Source organism: Trichoplusia ni, chromosome 7 (genome assembly GCF_003590095.1).
Source record: "Trichoplusia ni isolate ovarian cell line Hi5 chromosome 7, tn1, whole genome shotgun sequence".
NCBI classification, from domain to species: Eukaryota; Metazoa; Arthropoda; class Insecta; order Lepidoptera; family Noctuidae; genus Trichoplusia; species Trichoplusia ni.
Genome location: NC_039484.1, coordinates 13,953,370 through 13,973,574, shown reverse-complemented (window position 1 = coordinate 13,973,574; position 20,205 = coordinate 13,953,370). Strand labels below are relative to the sequence as shown.

The window sequence follows — 20,205 nt, the reverse complement described above, 5'->3', positions numbered from 1 at the left end:
TAACAGTATAATAGATAAAAGCTGTACCGTAAAACTTGTTTTCGGGGTTAGAGTTGACCAGGAAGGTGTCATCGCGATACTCTTCGCTCTCGTCTCCAGGCAGACTGTCATCCGAATCGGGCGAGCTGTAATACAACTACCACCTTACACAGTTGCCACACGCAAGAAAATTAACAAAGGAAAGTTTCGGCCGGCCTTTCGCGGAGGCGAGGGTACAGTCGCAGAACATTCGCAGTAAGCATGTTACCTTCTGGTGACACGACGGACCATGACGCGCTGGCTCGGCGGCATTATGTGGGTTGAGCTGTGAGCCTGCAAAGATACACCAGCTTAGTGTAATGTTCTGTATGCACCTGATGTATTACATTATTTTTTTTGTTCATGTTCAATACTATCCTTACATATAAATACCAAATGGGACAAAAATTACAAACTTAATATTGCAAATAGTTATTATAAGTGTAGATACACACTTATAAAAATAAAAACAGCTCCAAGACATAAAACTATAAAAAAAACATCAACATTCATTAAAATTAACGATCAACAGATAAATAAAATATGTACATTGAAAATGTCTCATTATTTTTCATCTTAGTAGTCCCCTTTAACAGTCATAGTAATAAACAACTATACAATAGAAAAGAGATAACGCTCTATAGACTATGTAGTTTATTGTCACGCTTTCACAATTGCAATATTATTATAAAAGGTGTTGAAAGGCCTACAAGCTTTCTTGCTGAATTGAATACGTGTCGACAAATACTGATTGATTTTGATAACGTCTGTCGCAAGCATGTCGTGCAGTCTCTCTGTGTGTGATGGGATAAACTTGTCAATCTCAGTTATTTCATTTCAATGAAACCGACGCGTATTTCGAAGTAAATCTTTCTATATTTATAAATGCAACGTATTTTTTCAGACTTCACTTTCATCTTTCCTCTATTAAAAAAAAAACGTTTCTGTATTTTTTTTCTAACCTATATTCACTTTATAGCCTGTTTTAGTGGGACCTAATTCACTTATTAAACTTTATTATTACATTAAAGAAACGAATTAGAACGAGTAAAACAATATAAAGCGTTCTAATTTCTGCAATTGAATAACTCTTTGAAAGTGGGGCAGAGGTGTGCACCGCTTCGAGTGTAAAGCAATTCCAAGTGTCCAAGAGATAAATGACTCCACTATTATTAAGCGATTTTCAATAGAACTTCTTTTAAACCAGGTGCTATGAAACCAATTATTTATTTATGGAGACTTAATTACGCTAAGACTTTTACCATAATTTATGGGTACAAAATACTTATTACAAGAAAGAAATTTAATCTGACAAAGAAGTACGTTTTCTTTTAGAAGATTATCTTTGTATTTCAATTTGTTTGCTTAATGCCATATTACTAACTTGTTGTTCAAGACTTTCTAGGTTTTCTATGATTACTTTATGAACAAGCTGATTAGATATCTCCAAGTTAGTAAAGATTAAACACGGTTTATATTCAGATCAAGACATGCATCCCTTGAGAGAGCAAAAAGGTTTCAATAAATATTAAAACGGATCAGACAGCTTTGAAATAGGTTCGCAAAGAATTGTTTCTTACCTGTATTAGTTTCATGAAAGTAAGATTTTTTCTCTACTTTAACAGACTTTACTTTTCAGAACATAATTTTTAAAATATTTTTACCGTAGGTGTACGCAATAAACCGCCGTTTCTAAGTGCCTTAACTAAGTTATGATTTACAAGAGAATATAGGTACTTATATCAGCACAACAAGCGGCATGTTGAAATATTCTAGTCTTTCTGTACCCTTTCACGAAACGAACATTACATCTCTTTTTTTCGCGAGAGCGGGCGATCCGCTGTGAGCATTCGCTGTTAGATATTTCAATGAAAACAACGAAATTTACACACCCTGTTCGCCTTTCGCCAAACAGAGTGCATTGGCACAAATGAAACGTTACAACGAAATTATCTAGTAAATCAATATCAGAGGTTCCATCATTTTTTTATTGTCTACATTCCTATTAGAAAAACAATGCCAATTCTTAACCATAATGTGATGCACAGATTACGAAGAATAAAGTGCATAATCGTAGCCGGAAATTGCAAAGGACAGAGAGGTTTGGAATTAAAGGGGGATGCCTTTGCCCAGCAGTGGGATCTAAAATAGGCTACATAAAAAAGGTGCATAGATTCATTAACGCAGGAGCCGTTTTTTACTATGAATTCGGTTTGAAAATATGTTATTTCTAATAAGAATTTAAATACAGTTCACATAAAATGAGGATCAAAGTACCTATTATTAAATTAATCAATTATACATCCAGTTATGATATATAGGGTTACATGAGAATGTGCATACATAATTCCTAAGTTTTTAAATACGTTTAGGTTGTTACAATCTCTCATATCATTTGATAAATTATTGTACAGCTTGTTTTATTAAAGTACTTACGCCGAAGCTAGTTTCTCGGTTGGCGCTCGCGGTGCCCTCAGGTTCCAGGGGAGTACGCATACTTTGTGGCAGCAGTTCGATCAGGTTCGTGGAGTGCGGCTGGTAGCGCAGCACCAGCACACAGGTCGATACCAAGGTGTAGGCCAGGAGAGTACCTGTTGACAATAACAGAGCTTTTCAGTAATCAGGAGATAACGAAGTGCTGATTAGACTCAGGTGTATCGTGGAACTGTCTCGTTGGAGACACACAAATTGATGAAATGACTACGATTGTTTGTAGAGCACAGTCGATGTTTGCGATCAGAATTGAGTTTGTGTTGTTCTTTTAACTTTTTAAGTATACAAATAAATGTAATGTATAATGTTATTTGACGAGTTAATGGAAGGTATATTCTGCGTCAGTGAGCATCTTTGCTATATAAATACGTTGTTTTTGGTTCCTGTATGGGCGATATAAATTTTCGTGACTTTATAACTTTGCCTTCGCCCTAAAAAGGTTTTATAGCTTTAAACTTACATCATAGGTATCCATGGGTTCCCTTAATTGAATAAATTCCGCATCGAATTTTGAATTACTTCTGTTCATTTACAAGAAAACATCGATTTTATTACCAAATATTTATATCCACAAATACGTATTAAGGTTACATTCTCACAAGTTTCACGCAGAAAACCAAATGCTCATAAGAAACTCGATCTGTCAAACCAGAGGAATACGTGCTATTCCGCTCCGTACGTTATTTAGGAAACCGAAGCATTGCGGATGGAAGCGCGACGCCTTTCGACCTCCCTTCCTAAGTAGGTCAAGGGAACGATGAGCGCCACCGATTGTGTGTACTGAAAATGAGACACTGAAATAATTCCGTATCACGAATACTGGTGAATGCGTTGATTTTATGGCACGAGTATGTAATATGCAATACTGGTTTCTGTTTCGTATGATATATGCTTGATTTATTGAAAGCAGGTTTTTTTCCCTAGAAATGTATATGTATTGGTATCTAAAGGGTGTTTGTTTGGTAAGTTTATTAGGTATTTGGAAATTAATCACTTTGTAGTAATTTATCAGTTCAAGGGAAAATGAATTGCCCATTATTCAGTAGGTACTTACTGAGAAGACGCCTATTGTTCACTAATTTATATATAATGTCCCATTATTTATTTTTTATTGAAATTCTTTTACAATTTATTAATTTCATTCTTAGTAATCTAAGTAGTATCGCGTTTAAAGGTGAAGACATTAGAAGGAACTCTATTATATTCGGAGCGCCCGCTACGCCAGACTCGCTTTTTGAGATGTAGAAAAATTGAATTTTCCGAAAAGGTTCTTTTTGTCCCTTCTTTTGTAATGTGAAGCTACTCGCTGTACGATAACCTTGTCTTTGAACCTTAAAGAGCCGCCGAGACCTTCAAACATTCTTGTCTCACATTACATGTTTGTTTAAACCGTTTGATGCTGGAAGTCCTTCAAGCTTAATAATAATAAATTATGCGATTTCGATCGATTTCCAAATTTGAGAATGTTTAAAAACCTTTTAACCTGACAGCGTAAGACATCAAACATATTTAATCAAACCTGCACGCTGTTTCGAGACAAATATCTTTAATCGTTTCGGGTTTAAACTTATAAGCAAAAAAATAGTCATCGTTTAAAGTAAAACTATCTCACACGTGAAAATTTTAATCGTCTTGATGTCGCAATGCATCACGTATATACAGCTTGGTGAGAACACGGACGGCCAAACAGCGGACTCATAGTAATAGGTTCCCGTTTTAGCCTTTTTGGTACGCAACCCTAAAAACATTTTTTTTACCGGGTATTATAAAAGTTAATCGCTTCTTAAAGTAAGACGATGGTTAAGTACGTTTCCATGTTTTGTTATCAAAGTTCTAACTTTTTCAGAAAAGATCTTAAAAAAGTTTTATTCTTTCAAACGGGTAAGAGCTGGAAAAAGTATAAGTTGTTGGTAGTTTTAATAAAATTCCAAGGTTTTTGTAGATTAGTGCTAGGTAACATCTTCATAATGTTTTTATGCTCTTATGCACTATGAATTTCACTACTTGTTTCCCTTTTCCTATTCAATAATATAAGCCCAAGTATGAGCCTAAGTTAATCTCAAAAGGCTGTTAAAATTCTAGGGTCAACCCCCGTTGACTAGTTGACTCGAATATTAAACGAAAAAATATCAATTTACGATTTATACGATATAGTGCTAATAGAAATTAATTGATGAATCTGACAATCTATTATTTAGCGACACCAGACACTTTTTGAAATTAACTTTGGTTTAAATTTCAATGATGTAGTTGTTTACTTACGAGTATTTACCGGGATTGCATGACTAGTTTCGAATCCAAACGGAGTCAATCCTTAATAATGAGCTGACGCGGTGACTATGTCTAAGACTAGTCGTGTGAATCAGCCGTTGTATAATTTAAATTGGCTGTACTTCGATAATCGGCTATCTTCATAATTATTGATTAAAGTATCTTATGTAGATGACTGTTCCAACAAAAATAAATTTAATTTCAGCAGCGTCTTTTATGGTCTGTAAAGCCAAAGTTTTATGCCAAGTTATGGTATAGCCAAAAAATCTTTTCTTTTCCATAGGCAAAGAATTTCCAAAATAAAGAATTGGAATTTCGGTTCAGTATACGCTGAGTTTACATCCCACTTGCTTTCTTCTTTATAAAATAAGTATAGTCATGTGTTTAGTAGAAGCGTGACGTAACAGTTTTTAATACTGTGGTCTAGTTTATTTATGCTAAGCGCAGTCTAGCACAAGCATACTGATGGGGAGGATGGCATATACGGTGACGTCATCAAGTCCGTAATGGTTTTATATGAGAGGATTTAGTTCTTGAGAGAGAGATGGAAGCCTTGACATGGTTTTCTTATTAAATAACTTTATTTTTTACTATGTTCTAGAATAATATTGTTTAAGACATAAATATCACAGCTTCTGCATTTTGGAAAGCACGTAAAAATGTGATTTCTGATTCTGCGGAAAGATTGCATTAGAGAACTGAGAGACCTGTGCAACGCTGCATGTTGCGATGACTTGTACAATATATCTTGCGACAATAGCAGTCATGGATAAAATCGGTCTGGATATTAAGTCATCATCACGTTAAATTACAAACTATTATTATATACCTAGTGGTTGTATTGTTCGGTGGTTGTAAGATGATTATAACTTTCTCATTTTGTATTGATCACAATGTTTATCAGATCGAAGTTTTTGTTGTATACGTGTGTAGTACATTATGTATAGATAATATAGTCTCCAGATGTCCCCGGCACTGCGGTTCCATTTACGTAAAACACTTCGCCGCGTAGATTGGTCGTTGACAGTTTTTCGTGTTAGAATATTGGGTACAACCTTAAAAAGTTCTTTAAGTAAGTCGGTAGAGTGAGATGGACATATACAGCTATAGCGTTGTCTTGCTTCCAAAATTAGGTTAACGTCTGTAAACATTATGTAAAACCTTTTTGCTTATGTAATTTGTGGCTTACTTACCTTTCTGACTTTAGTTTACAGACAAAAACGGCGAAAGCATGTTGTGTGCATGATTTTAATATTTTTCTTCGAATCAAACCGATGGCTTTCACGCGGTGATTCGCAAAAAAACTGCATCTCTACTAAGCAGTGTACGAGGCAAATAACAGCATCCTCAAAATAATTAGGGAGGATGTTACCTCTCCCATTTTAAAAAATATGGTGAGTACGGTGCTTAATATGTCATAATGTGAATCATCGATACTAAATTGCCGTTTTACTAACAATAGTTGTAAGTCATGAGTGTTACTAACATGAATCTTTAGCTATCTGGAAATAAAGAATTATTATTATTATCTACACTACTTTACAAAAATGTTTTAATGTTATATTGAGTTAGTGTAATGCAAAAAAAGGAAATTTTGTAAGATTACTGAGAGAGTTTTCGACAGACCAGAAACGTAGCACAAAAAAAGTCTTCACAATTAAATATCCGCATCATGTGGGTTTCCAACAACCTCTTTAGATAATTACTCTTCAAAAAGCATTTCTTTAATATACTGCCAGTCTTCAAATCACGAAACGCTATGTAAATGCCAAATTCACATCGACCAGTTACGACGACGGCTAGCCAACAAATGAATTAGCTGGCTCTAGTCTCCGACGGCATCGTAACCAATCCATGGATCAATTATAGCATAGCCCGCTACGTAACAACCAATTTACAAACGTGATAACGTGAGGAGGATTCTAGGAAATAATCCGATACCGCTATCGTACTTGCACTGAGTACTTGAACTTCATAATCGTTTTAAAGATTAATTGCTTATTTCGAGCTGGTATTTAGGAGGGGTTGGGGGGGGGGAGCAAGTTCTGTTTTCAACGACACATAAAGGGTTCCGCTTCCATCTAGGATCATTCCTACGTCGTTGTAACAAAAGGATTTCGTTTTAGTCAACGATAATTTTGTCGGTGCCTAAACTGTCGTTAAACTAAATTGTTTTGTAGCTAGCGGGCTGAGGTCTTAATTGTCAAAAATTACCCATGTCATTTAAGGTATACGACGTGTGAAATAAATTTATATAAAACAGGCGAGTTTATTATAATAGCTTTACCATCCTCTTGACATAATAGAGTAAAACATCCCCCTTTATATCAACAAAACTTTTTATGAATGCATTTCAAACTAGAACGATAAAACATACAACTAGTTTATTTTCCACGTAAAACGTGCATAGGAATCCGTACTGAGATACACTTCACGTCATAAAAATGTTAGTTGCGAGCGGAAATGAAACAGGCGAACCGCAAAGGTACCGCATACGGAACCACGTCCGCCTTGTCCAGAGCACCGCAGTTGTGGAACTGTGGTGGAACCGGGATAAATTGAGGTGAGGAGAAATAAGGTTGCATGAGGTTTAGGTCAAAGGTGAAACAAATTGTCATAGAAGTGTGGTCGAAAGGGTTTTAGGTGAGAGGTGAAACAAATTGTCACATTGGATTAGCAGATTTTTGGATACAATTGACTGATATGGTAGTTGACGATCTATCTTATTAAATAACATCATGCAACAAATAGAATAATAATCAAAGTCATCTATTTTTTTTTGTGCAAATCTATGTTATATGGTAATTGATGATTTATATTGAAATACTAGCTGTTGCCCGCAACTTCGTCCACGTGGCTAGAATTTTCCCCGTTTAAGCGCAAAAATGTGTTTTTTTAGAAACCTCAAAAATTGTAGCCTATATGTTATTCTGATGTATAAGCTATATTGTGGTCAAATCCATTCAGTAGTTTTTACGTGAAAGAGTAACAAACATCCATACATCCTTACAAACTTTCGCCTTTATAATAGTAGTAGGATCATGACGTATGACAAATAGAATAATCCCCAAACTCTTCTATTTATTTTTGGAAAACCAGAATATTATTTAAAGTACATAGCACGTATAATAAGTATGGTTTCGTATTTGTCTAAAAATAAGTCTAATTTTGTCAAAAGTTTGCTGAAAGAAAACTATTAAAGATAAGACGTTTTTGTTTGAAAATTTGTTAATTTAATGATTTATTTCTATGAGCAATAATGTATGAAGCGGTTAGTAATTTATTGACGCGCAGATTTCAATATATTTATTGACTATCATTCTGCCATGTCTCTGGAGCATTGAAAATCAAGCACCGTTCACAAATACGTCGCATTGCGATACAGATAAATCATTCATGTGAGTCATAAACGAAGCAAACTGAATTTTCAGTTATGTATAGCATTCATACATTTTAATTTAATAAATAATGTACTAACTGTGGTTCAGTGCGTATGGTGAAGATTTTATGACACATATAATCACACATACAATAACTTAAAAACACATCAAATACGAGTCGGACAAAAACGACGAAAAACAAATGAAGTGAAAATGGTCAACAGTATCAAATGCAGCATATCCTAAATTAAAATATCTTGTTGTTATAGCGGCATCAGAAATTCACCATCTATGAATTGTCAACTGTCTCGCAGTAACGGATTCTGAGATACAACCTGGTGAAGGACGGACAAACGAAGCATCAATAATAGGGTTCTGTTATCCTTCGGTTATGAAACCAGAAAAACGATAGAAACTTTTAGACTACTGTAAAAAATTCAGTATCAGAAAGATTTTATTTACAAGACAGCATTGGACACAATCTAGTAACGACACAAAAACTATGTTTAAACAACTTATATGTATATCATACATATAAATGTAACATTTTCTCGCAGAAAATAAATGTTCTGATAGGGCAAAAACGCCGGAGGTTATATCAACATGCCTCGATACTACTAAACCAATTTACATATATCAATCCATTTTGTTTCAATAAAATAATTTATGTACATTGCGGTTTATTTCGCGAATACCAATATTTTGTACCAACATCGAGGTACGAGCATATTCGTAAGTTTAAATTGATTTCGTTGTAATGCAAATATCAGAGACCTATAGGTTAATAATAATGTTATAATATAACATGTAGTTTCAAAGATAACGGTTCAATCAAGTGTAAGGATGTGGGCGATTCAATCTATAAGTTATAAATATCTATTATATAAATATCTAGTATCCGGGTGAAGTATTAAACTAAAATACAGACGTGAAAATTATTTAAGACTAGCTGTTGCCCGCGACTTCTTCCGCGTGGTAAGCAAACTCGTAGTAAATCATTTTGTTCTATTGTCTAGTATTAGCAGCGTACGCAGAAATAGGTTTCCGATTTTACACCTTTGGTTATATTATCGCAATTTTCTAACGGAACCCTAATATTTTTCGAAATAAATTATAGTCTATGTTCAGCGGGGATAATGTAGCTTCTCAACAGTGAAAGAATTTTCAAATCGGTCCAGTAGTTTCGAAGCCTATTCGTGTCAAACAAACAAATCTTCCCTCTTTATTATATTAAGTATAGATATAGAAAATAGACTATAAAGAAGTTGTGTAATAATCACATTTAGCGTTTCAATTCGGGTTGGACTTTCATCACTCGTGTATCGCAGTTTGCGTTCGTCTAATATAGCTGCAGCCTTACAGTATTTTCGTAAACGCGCAGGTATTGCGCCAATGGCAAATATTTGTTTGACCCACAACAGTTTTATCCGAAATCCGTGAGTGCATGCGGGGGAAATGTTTGCACATGCACAATAGATACAAAACAAAATGGTTGCGTGGGCAATAGGTACCTAAAAATAGCACTCCATATTGTTAAACGCGATGGATAGTATCCGAGCTAAAACCACAAAAAAAAGATTTGGTCTGGATCAGGTGACTCTACTTTTAATATACATTTAGTAGAGTTTCTAACAATCTACTGAAAGCAACATTTTGATATAAATTGCCTATAACTGTAATAATTACAAGTTAAGGCAAATAACTAGGAAATCACGATCATCTATGCATGAATAAACTAGCGAAAGACTTCCCCTAAATATGCCTTTGAAACTATCATAATAGAAACACCTATTGAACGAGCATTAATTATTATTTACTAAATAATCGTAACTAAGATTAAATGCTTACGTTTGAACACACTTTACAGATGAATAATTAAGTTTTGATATCAAAATCAGAACTAAACTAATAATAATTTATGTTACCATGTTTAAGACTATCCTCTGTGATTTCGTTATTGCTACTATCTACTCTGTCACTACTATTAAAGATACAAAGAAGCAGTGAATTATTTCCGCATCTTAGCTGCCGTTTTGAGAAATTTAATCTTATTAATTGAATTATAATTTTGATAAAATCAATAAGTAACATGGAATCCATAAAACAAATCATTTTATGATTACGTTAAAACTGTGTCATCACACGTCTCAATCTATTCCAGTTTTATAGAACATCTTTCTATTCAATCTTTTGTTTTACTCACTGTAAAGCATTACGAGTAAAGGACGACAGTAACTTCATGATGCAGGTAATATTATTAATGCACTAAAGTAATCAAGCGACAAATGAGTGACATTGAAACAGGCGTTGTCATCACAAGCATGGTATTACGGGTTCATGATTAAACGCCCGGCTCAGGATGAAACTGTATAGATAACTCCAATAATCTCACGTGAGTATCTGAACACCATTTGGTGCTATTAGTACAATAATGTTATCAATTAATTTCAAGCAAATTCGGTCGAGTTTTGCGTATCATAATTTTCTAAGGCATATTTGCTCTCCACAAGTTAATGAACTTCATTATCTTTGCTTGTAATTAATTTATATCGTGTAGTATTTTGTTTTTAACAACATTTTAAATTACTCTCGTAGCCGCGTGCTACGGAACAGCTACGAGATGTAATGCTACCACACCGTAGCTTTATTAACGCTACATCTAATGAGAGATTTTCGTTATCTAATACCGTTCGTGTAATGGAGACTTTGTGAATAATGCTGTTGCTATACAGATGAATATATTTTCTACATTTATACAACATTTTATTTACTTGGCTAGTTATAAATAGTGTCAACTTCTTGCGATAGCCTCTTTAAGTCATGTGGATATTGAATCGGTACCGGTGACATCAATAGGTCTCAGTGTCGGGTTAGCAGCTAACCGGCGTCCTCGTAGCCTACTTAGATACAATCACCACTTACAACTTACGTCTATTGACAGGCTTTTAAACTTTCCGAACAATCGCTATCGTTGGAAGTTTATATGACATTATCATGGATGGAACTTATGAGTGCTAGTGGAGTTAGTTTTATCTGCGGCTAGAGTTCATCTTTGTTCTAGTTTTCAGTTGAGTGTTTTAATGATAAAATTATATAGAGATGTAGGTGCTTTTCCTTAGTTCATGTATGCAGATTTTACCATTGATTTGTGATATATCAAGCTATTTTTTGTTATAATTATTGACGACAATTTAATGACATATTGAATAGGCTGTTGAATCTGTTAATATACCTAGAAAAGACTACCTTATACCACGTAGTGATAATAATGAATACAAAATGTCGGACGTAATAGAGCATTCGCTAATAATTTAATCGGACAGCTAATTTGTGTTGTTACGTAATTAGAACACACGCAATTAATTCGATGGCTCCACAGGCTGACCACAAGTACAGGATATATACACTTCAATAATTCACAAAGGATATCCCATCAATAATTAATAGGTTTCACTAAATTGGACAGACGAAGACATTTCAATATGATCTCCTATTACCACGAAATCAAAGCAGGCCTGGCGCTGTTGTTGAAGCAGGATAGAGCATTTCTCATATAGCTGTGTCTCGTTTTGTCTGTGATATCCTGCATCGAGATCATATACTACAGGTGCTGAGTAAGACGTATTATGTTATTGAATTAATCCTTCATAGACCAGTAATTGCGAATTTCACTAAGCATTAAGCCATGCAGATGGTCATATGCATTTAATATGCAGTGTGTAAGCTACCATAGTTTGGTAGAGTGCTGTGGTGCGTCTCCACTGATGCGGAGGTAAGTAGAATGGAGTGTAGCCAACCGTGAATTTCACTTCGAGACTTAAGTTTGGCTAAATGTGCGTGGCCCTACGATTTCATAGGCCTATGATTTATGGAGGGAAGTGGAATATTTTTTCTTACTCCTCCTTTTTACTATTCCTGATTAATTTCGTTGCGGGTTCCAAGGCAGTTAATTGTTCCCCCTGGAACACACCGAACTTAAGTGTTTTGGTGGTTTTCGTTGGTTTCATTGTAGATCCTGGCTTACAGGAGTTGTAATGACGGGCATGCGTGGCAGGCTAGTCCCAAAAAAAAGGCCTATGTTTGAGTACATGCAATACGTAATATCTGATTTGGTGCAATAAATTATAATTTTATAATTATTCATTTATAAAGAAGTGAAAGAAAATACACAGGATCAAAGAAGATGGAAAAAGTAAAACGGACAAACTCCCGACACAGTGATACCTTTTCAAATTGTTGAGCGTGTTACTAAGTATTATTTTACTTACTACACTGCACAGCTGGGAAGCGACCTGTTTCAAGCATTGGACCTCGAAATTTTGAATAAATTGATTGATTCTGACATCCTGAGAAAACCAGTAAGCCTGAGAATTTTTAAAGTATGTTTCTCGCAACAACAACGAAATAGAAAACGAATTTATTAAATTTCCTGCATGACAAGTATTGAACACGACACGTACTTTAGGTATTCACATACAGTTTATGCACTGCACATAACATGCTTCCCGTAACCCTTTTACTTTTTACTTCCCGTAAGCCTAGATTACTGAGCCTTTCCACTCATGACACTAAGCTAAGTAAAGCGGCTCACTCTAGAACGATGACGTAATTAGCTGGTCATTAACTAGTTCGTATAAGCTAGTGAGTTTTCTTTCCAATGCAGTGAAAAATAAATGCTGTTTAGAGAGTTTTGAAAAAAGGTTTTGATCAGAAGAGTTTTTATTGGATCTAGTATTGCTGTGGAGTGAAGTATGGGCTTATTGAATATTTAAATTCGTCAAAACCTCAAATTATTTTCCAAAGTTTCTCAGTAGTATTCGGCATTTTGGGGATCCGTAAACAAAGTGTAAATACGGAAAAAATTAGCTGTCTATCTGACTGTCCCTCACTAGGCCGCCAAGAAAGGTTATAGCGAAACAGCAAATAAAATACACGTTGGTTAGGTCAAAACTTGATGAGTAGCCAGTTTTTGAAACCCTTAGTGGTCCGAGCATATTTTAACCGACTTATAAAAGAGGGTTCTCCATTCTCAGAACTTCATGCTGGGTGAGGCGTCTCTTTTTTCCTTTAACAAAGAATAGGTGTCATTTGATACCATAAACATTGCATCAAATTTGACTCATTAGTTTCTATTTGAAATCCGTTAATCATTTTTGTTATTAAATAATATTATTCGGTCTATCAGTAATTAATTAATATTCACATTTAATGTTATTGCTGGATGTTTGAAACAGCTCCTGAATAGCTTAATTAGTGCCTGACCTGATACTGTTACCGCAGAACTAACTGAACCCATTAGGCATTACAAACGCAACTAATGAAATGATTTTAATGCAAAGCCATATAATTCATTACTTGCATAGAGGAGCTCGTGGCTAAGCTATAACCGCAAAAGTGAATCGATCACAGGTTAAGCTACGCTTGACGCGGTTGGTCCGCAGATGGGTGACTATCTTTGTCATATTGAGATTCTCGAAGTTTCGGAAGGCACGTTAAATCGTGGTAAAACACTTCTACTTAGTTGAATCCGGCTAGACTGGAAGCCGACCCCAACATAGTTGCGAAAAGGCAAGGCCGATGATTTAAAAAATAACTCTAAAGCGTCATAATATCTATGAATTTGTTTTCGTAGAATCTTTCTTTGATATTAATTACAGTGAAACCAATTCATTCGTCAAAGGGATATAAAAAATTCATAGCGATTGTTACAACCTTGGCGCAGTTATTCGGGGCTTTTAAAATGTTGCCGCGGGCAATGGTTCGAATCTACGAGACTCCTTCTTTTTTGAGGATTTTTTCAAGTAAATCGTAAACGCTGTTTTTATATTGCTATAACCTTTAGACAAGTGGCCGCGACTTTGCAGCCCTTGAAGCTAAGTAACAATTCAAGAATAGCTAGCATTAAGTAGGTACTAAAGCACGTATGGAAATGAAATTCATTTTCATAAATTCGATATTTTTCTACTAACACCAATGATCGCCACAAGTTGATTAGAGACAAAGATATCTTTAATTTATTCCGAATTAATGTTAAGTGAATGTTAACTTAATTCGAATGAGCCAATTATATTTAGGATATGTAATCAATTGCGGTACCTTGTGAACTGCGGCTGATTTAACTTCAATCACAAAAGAGCTGCACAATATCATCGTATTTGTCTTATACAACATAAAATATCTAAATGCTATATTTCATTTCGCTTCAACATTTATGTATTTATTTAGCACTACACACCATCCTACTTCTGCATTGAAATCTCCTTGAAAATGAGTACGTCATGTGCTTTGTCCTGGTTACATATATGAGAGTCTATAAGTGGGTGCAGTACTTACCAATGCTCATCATTTCCACGAGAACTTCCAATTGAATGACCAGGGACACCAGCGCGGCCGCCACTCCCCCGCAGATTGTCGCGAAGGCCGGCGTGCCCGTGCTCTCGGAGATCTGAGCCAGTTTCCTGAACAAAACGAATTACATATTAAAAAAAAGAAAAGCAAAAAGGTTCTATTCTCGGTAAGTCTAAAAAGGATCAACACCAACGATAGCAATTAAAATTCTCGAATAATAAATGCGCGGTTGATAACGCGTAACACAATTTTTGTACACACAAAATAGTAAAAACACATTACAAAATATGATGTACAAGGGTGCTGCTTATTAATTCTTCAGAGAGAAGAAATCTCTACCAGCAGACGCGCGTTAGAAGAAGTAGTTAAAAATATATATAAAGTAACATTTATATTAGAGACTAGCTGTTGCCCGCGACTTCGTTCTCGTGGGTAGAAGAAGATATAAGTTATGATTTATACCCGTCCTGTCTTTTTCACATTTTCCATTGTATCTTCGCTCCTATTAGTCGCAGCGTGATGGTTTATAGCCTAAAGCCTTCCTCGATTAATGGTCTATTCAACACAAAAAGAATTTTTCAATTTGAACCAGTAGTTCCTGAGATTAGCGCGTTCAAACAAACAAACAAACTCTTCAGCTTTATATATTAGTATAGATTTGTACTTCCGAATAAACCCTGTCTCTAGTTCTTAGTTTTAGTCACAACATAAAACTATTTTATACTCATTAAATATTCAAATGGATCCGTGTAATCTGCTTACCGCAAGATAAAAAACAAAAGAATTATGCCCGGAGTATCGAACTACAAGACTTTAATCTTTAGTTTTGCACCGTTTTCCAGTTCTTGAAGAGGGATTAAAATATAAATTAGTTTATGAAACATTCGCTTTTTCCATGCTATGATACGAAATAAAATACTAGAAGAAAAATAAAACTAAGTTCCTAAGTTGATGAGTTTCGTGTGATAGTTTTAATAGCTATCATTACTACACCGACGTTATTAATAGTATTTTATGAACTATTTCACACATATTTTTTTAAAGTAACAACTCTAAACATAAAACAAATAAAGATTCCACTCGGCCATTGCAAAAAAAAGTTTTTTTTTTAATTTTCATATCACTGAATCATTAATTTAATATCTGCATCCGCACTCAACTGTTAAGAATAGTAGAATAGTTAAGAGTTCCGTACAATAAATAGTATAGAACACCAGTGAGCTGAGGAAACTAACAAGCACAATTGTCATGAGCCAACAGTCCGTGTTAACTGGGCTATGGCAATCAACGGCGACCTATTTTCATTACCTACGGAATAAAATTCTCTACGCACTTACTCAAGTACTTATTCTTTTTTAAAGGGCAGGTCAAATTATAATTATTCGACTAGCGAAAAATGTGTGTTAACTTTTTTTTTGTTTTTTCGTGTCGATGCGAAGGCACGGTGCCAGTATTTTTTAGACTAGCATTGAGTAAAATAGTTGAGTATGCTATGCTTTAGGTATTTAATAAAACTTTTAAAGTTATTTCAGTTATGTATTGTGACAATTTTAAGGTTGATGTTAAATAAACTTAACTTTTTAAAAGGCATTTCTTAAATCTTATCTTATCATATCAACAAACCGTATTCTATTTTTATTTTAACACAGTTTTTGGTCCGATTAATCGGCTTCTAAGTCTGTTGTGTAACTGTGCTCGGTGTCTGCTGATATAGAACGAGATCTCAAATTAATAAACTATAAATATTAATACGTCGCTTCAGGCGGTACACTTGGTCTGTGTATTTTCCCACATTAAGTAAACAATATACGGAAAATATTGATCACAGTAGAACAAAAACAATGAAAACAACATATACCATATATGAAAGTGCACATAAAATTTAATATATTTTGATAATAATACGCTTTCCTTCTTAAGACTTAAATACTCGTCAATACAAAATAAACGAGTCCAAGTTTAATCTCCTAATCCAGTTCCATTCACGAGATCAGTTCCATGTCAACATAATATTGCATAGGAAATAGATCAATTGACTTTGGTTGGAATAATCGATTGCAGAAAAGAAGAAGAACATACATAGAAGCATAAAAAAGGAGAAACCTATTCTTAAACTGTATGATGAAAGTTATATTGGCATTAAGCACGTAAATGTTCGTAGGAGAAAAAAGTGCGGATCTTTCATTATTTTTATAGCTGAATTTTCTGAATAAATTACTTTTTAACTTTGAATAATATGTACATGTTTTAAAAGAGAGTTACGTAATATAGACACTAAACAATAGGTGTAGTTATTTTCATGTTTTGTTTTTAACGAATTTATTGATTGCTTACTGCTTAGCCAGATCATAAAACGTTTATTTTAAAAGAGGGTTTAATTCGTAAAAATGAAACAAATACTAGTATTTTAATAAGTATTTGTATAGTCGTTTAAATAAATATGTAATTATACGTACAAAAATACAAATAAAATCGAATTGTTCGTTAATCGGTTGTGTGTAATTAACTTTTTAATGAACATCCCCGCCAGTAAACGGTAAAACGAAGTGGAAAATAAAAATGAACCGAGCCTTTTTCTCTGATTGTCCCAATGCAACGCTTAACGACTTTTATTCAATTAAAACTAGCTTCATCGTAACAATAAAAATGAAAAAAATATTCTTTTATGGCAAAAAAGGTTGTAAGTAAATTGTTATTGACTGGAAAAATAAAAAAATCGTTATCTGTGTCTTTATCTTCAAGTTCTATTTAGATTGCTTATCTATAATTTATACGACGGAAACATATACTTTAAAAAGAGCTAAACAAACTGTTTTGAGTTTTCTTGGTAACTGGAATTCTCTGTGGTACCTGTTCTACGGTACAGTGGTTGTGGGTTTCATCAAACCACGTCCCAAGGGTTTTCGGCCAGGAATGGAGTCTCTTATAAACTTTACAAGTCCACGCCACTCAAGATAACCTTTAGATCTTGCCGGCTAGACGAGTATATTATTAAAACTATTTATTTTCGAACCCTCGGGAATTTGTCTATTTTTAAAACTAAGACGGTTTTAAATATGCCAATGAACTTGTTGTGTTCATTTCGGAATTTATTAATAATTTTCCGCAAATTTAGAGAAATTATTAAAATGCAAGTTTCTTTTTCTTTAAATTTGAATCCTTTTGGGCGTAATCAAAATTCAATCTTTTAAGTTTTAACACGCTGAAGAAGAAAAACAAAACCATTGATATTAGTTTCAAAATTATTCATTAATCAAATGTAATATATTCCATGTCAATTATCTAAATGCCTATCATTTACAAAATCTGGTTTAATCATGTCCAATTGATATTTAACCAGAGACCGACATATCGCAATTTGGAATTCGTAACGTTAACACGAGCACTAAATTCTAAATTTCGAAACGCTTGCAATCCCAAATAGTGTGATTTGAGTAATTACTGCCCTTTCACAGATGTCACACTTGTACCAACAAATATCCGAAATGACAAACACAGTTTCAATGTTGACTGGTCATGGTTCAATACAAATTATGTTTGACAGTTGAAAATTAGAATGTATTTAACGTAATAGAGGTAAACTTTGTATTATTAGTAGTCTTAACAATGTTTGTTTTCGTATAGTTTTTTTATTACAAATTTTCATTTTCATAACAATAAGTAAGAGAGCGCCACTATCGCCAACAATCTTTTATCGACTTGTGTTGATAACCGTGGAAGCTATCGTTCGACCCAGTCATCGGCACATAAAAAAGAAAACCTAACCAAAAGTATAAAACCTTCTTGCAATACGTAAAATTTATTTAAAATTAATATTATTAAAAATAACGACATATTCATAATATTACCTTTATACGTTAATCTAGTTGAATGAAATGAAATTAAATGTAGCATCATTTCTATTATTTTATCTTCGATTTAAAAGTACCTATAAGTCAATCATAACATAACAGTTACTTGGTACCACGATTAAATAAATCAGCCAAAATTCAAAGAGTAGAGGTAATTTGAAACTTCATTAACGGACACAATATCGGTTGCTCTCAGGTCCGCGGGCTACGGAATAAACAGATTTAAATAAAACCACGAATGCGAATAGTCAATGGTGGCCTCATGAATACCATTAGGGATTTTGGTCACTGTCCAGCGATAATTATGCACAAAGAGTCACTGTTTCAACGAGATTTAATAAATATCGAAAAACAATTCGTCTACAAAAGAAGATAGTTACTTTTGTGTCACATAGAAGTAAGTTTTATCAGTAAAATAAGGTTCTAAATAAAAGATCTAAGTGTCAAATCCGAGGCTCAGCGTTAAGACAGTGCAAACAACCGACGAAATATCTTGAAATCTGTCAGATAAATCTCTTAGTTTTCCGGAGATTTATGTCAAAGTATTCGCCAAGTGACGCTTAATTATCCCGGCTTGAGTGAAAAGAAAATACATAATTGATATTTTAACGCTCGGAGACTTTGACGACTAAACCGCACTTCTAATTACTTATTAAAATGTCCTACATCACAAACAATGTTTTATCTCAGCTAAAGGCAGTACAATAAGTTCGATGCATACAAAATAGATTGGCCCAGATACTTAGACCACGAACAGCCGGAAAAAAAGTCTGGCTCTTGTAAAAAGCACGGATTAAAAATAAAGAAAAAATGTATTTTCCAGCCAGCCGCTCACGAAGATTGACGTAATTTAAAAAGAGGGCTTTCAATTTAAGAATTTTAACATTCATTTGTTTCAGAACATTTTTAAAACATAATGAAAACGTCGTTTTTATTTTCGAGCATTGATGTAGTACTATCATTAGCGTAATAGCCAATCAGTACTAATTAATTCAACAAGCAACTTGGTTACAATTATTGGCAGTGACCTGTAGTGGTTTCGTAATTAACCGATCTACGTTAGAATTGAACTGGAGTCCAAGCCACGTCAAAGAGCAACACAGTTGTGAACTATTAAGGTACTTCACCTAGGTCAGTTCAACTTCCCCTTGGGCTAGTTACACTGAAGCGAAACTAATGCTGTAAACTTTCTGCGGACACCGACGTTCCCATTTACATTGTGGATTTTTATACTCTTTGTGTGGTGCACTTTTATTAGCATTATATAGTTACGCTGTTAAGTCGTACTTTAGTGCATAAAGTGGAAAACGTCGGATTCAGTACACGATAACTCTTTTAAGTTAAATTATCTCAAACTTTATTGTGGTCGGGTTTCAGTCCCATCAAACAATTTTAAGTGAGTTTTAAAAGGATAGAGCTGTGTGATGTTGCATCAGATAACAATGTTCATAAATTAGCGTAAACGTTGTACGGGCGTCTGTACATTTTCCGCATAGCTTTTATGATTTGAAATAGTAATTAGAATTACGGTCGTTTGGCATTGTCTTTTTTTTGTCAATTTCAGAAAATTATACGTTATTTCAACCAATGTGTGTTTATATTTATATTATATTTCTCGACTCATCCACTGACGAACCCATCGCCGTGTACCCGGTTGGGACCGAAACTAGTCTGGCGACCGATAATTACAATTCAGTCAACTGTATAAAGAAATCACTTCACGAGAGTTTTAACAGTAATAAGCCTCTCCTACAAAAATACGTCGTTTGATTTACCTTATATAGATTTCGAAGCAACTCTTTGCAATCTTTTACAGTAATTTTGTATTTAATAAGGCTACGGAG

At 34.2% G+C, this 20,205-nt stretch overlaps 1 protein-coding gene across 1 annotated transcript in view; it reads right to left on the bottom strand.

The window, feature by feature from the left end:
- Window positions 1–20,205, bottom strand: part of LOC113496172 (probable cationic amino acid transporter) — a 138,364-nt gene that overhangs the window by 3,606 nt on the left and 114,553 nt on the right. The window contains exons 10-13 of the mRNA XM_026875308.1: window positions 14,496–14,620; window positions 2,455–2,609; window positions 248–312; window positions 28–125 (exon numbers count right to left, since the gene is read on the bottom strand). Of these exons, the coding sequence (XP_026731109.1) occupies window positions 28–125; window positions 248–312; window positions 2,455–2,609; window positions 14,496–14,620 (443 nt within the window). The remainder of the gene's footprint in view (window positions 1–27; window positions 126–247; window positions 313–2,454; window positions 2,610–14,495; window positions 14,621–20,205) is intronic.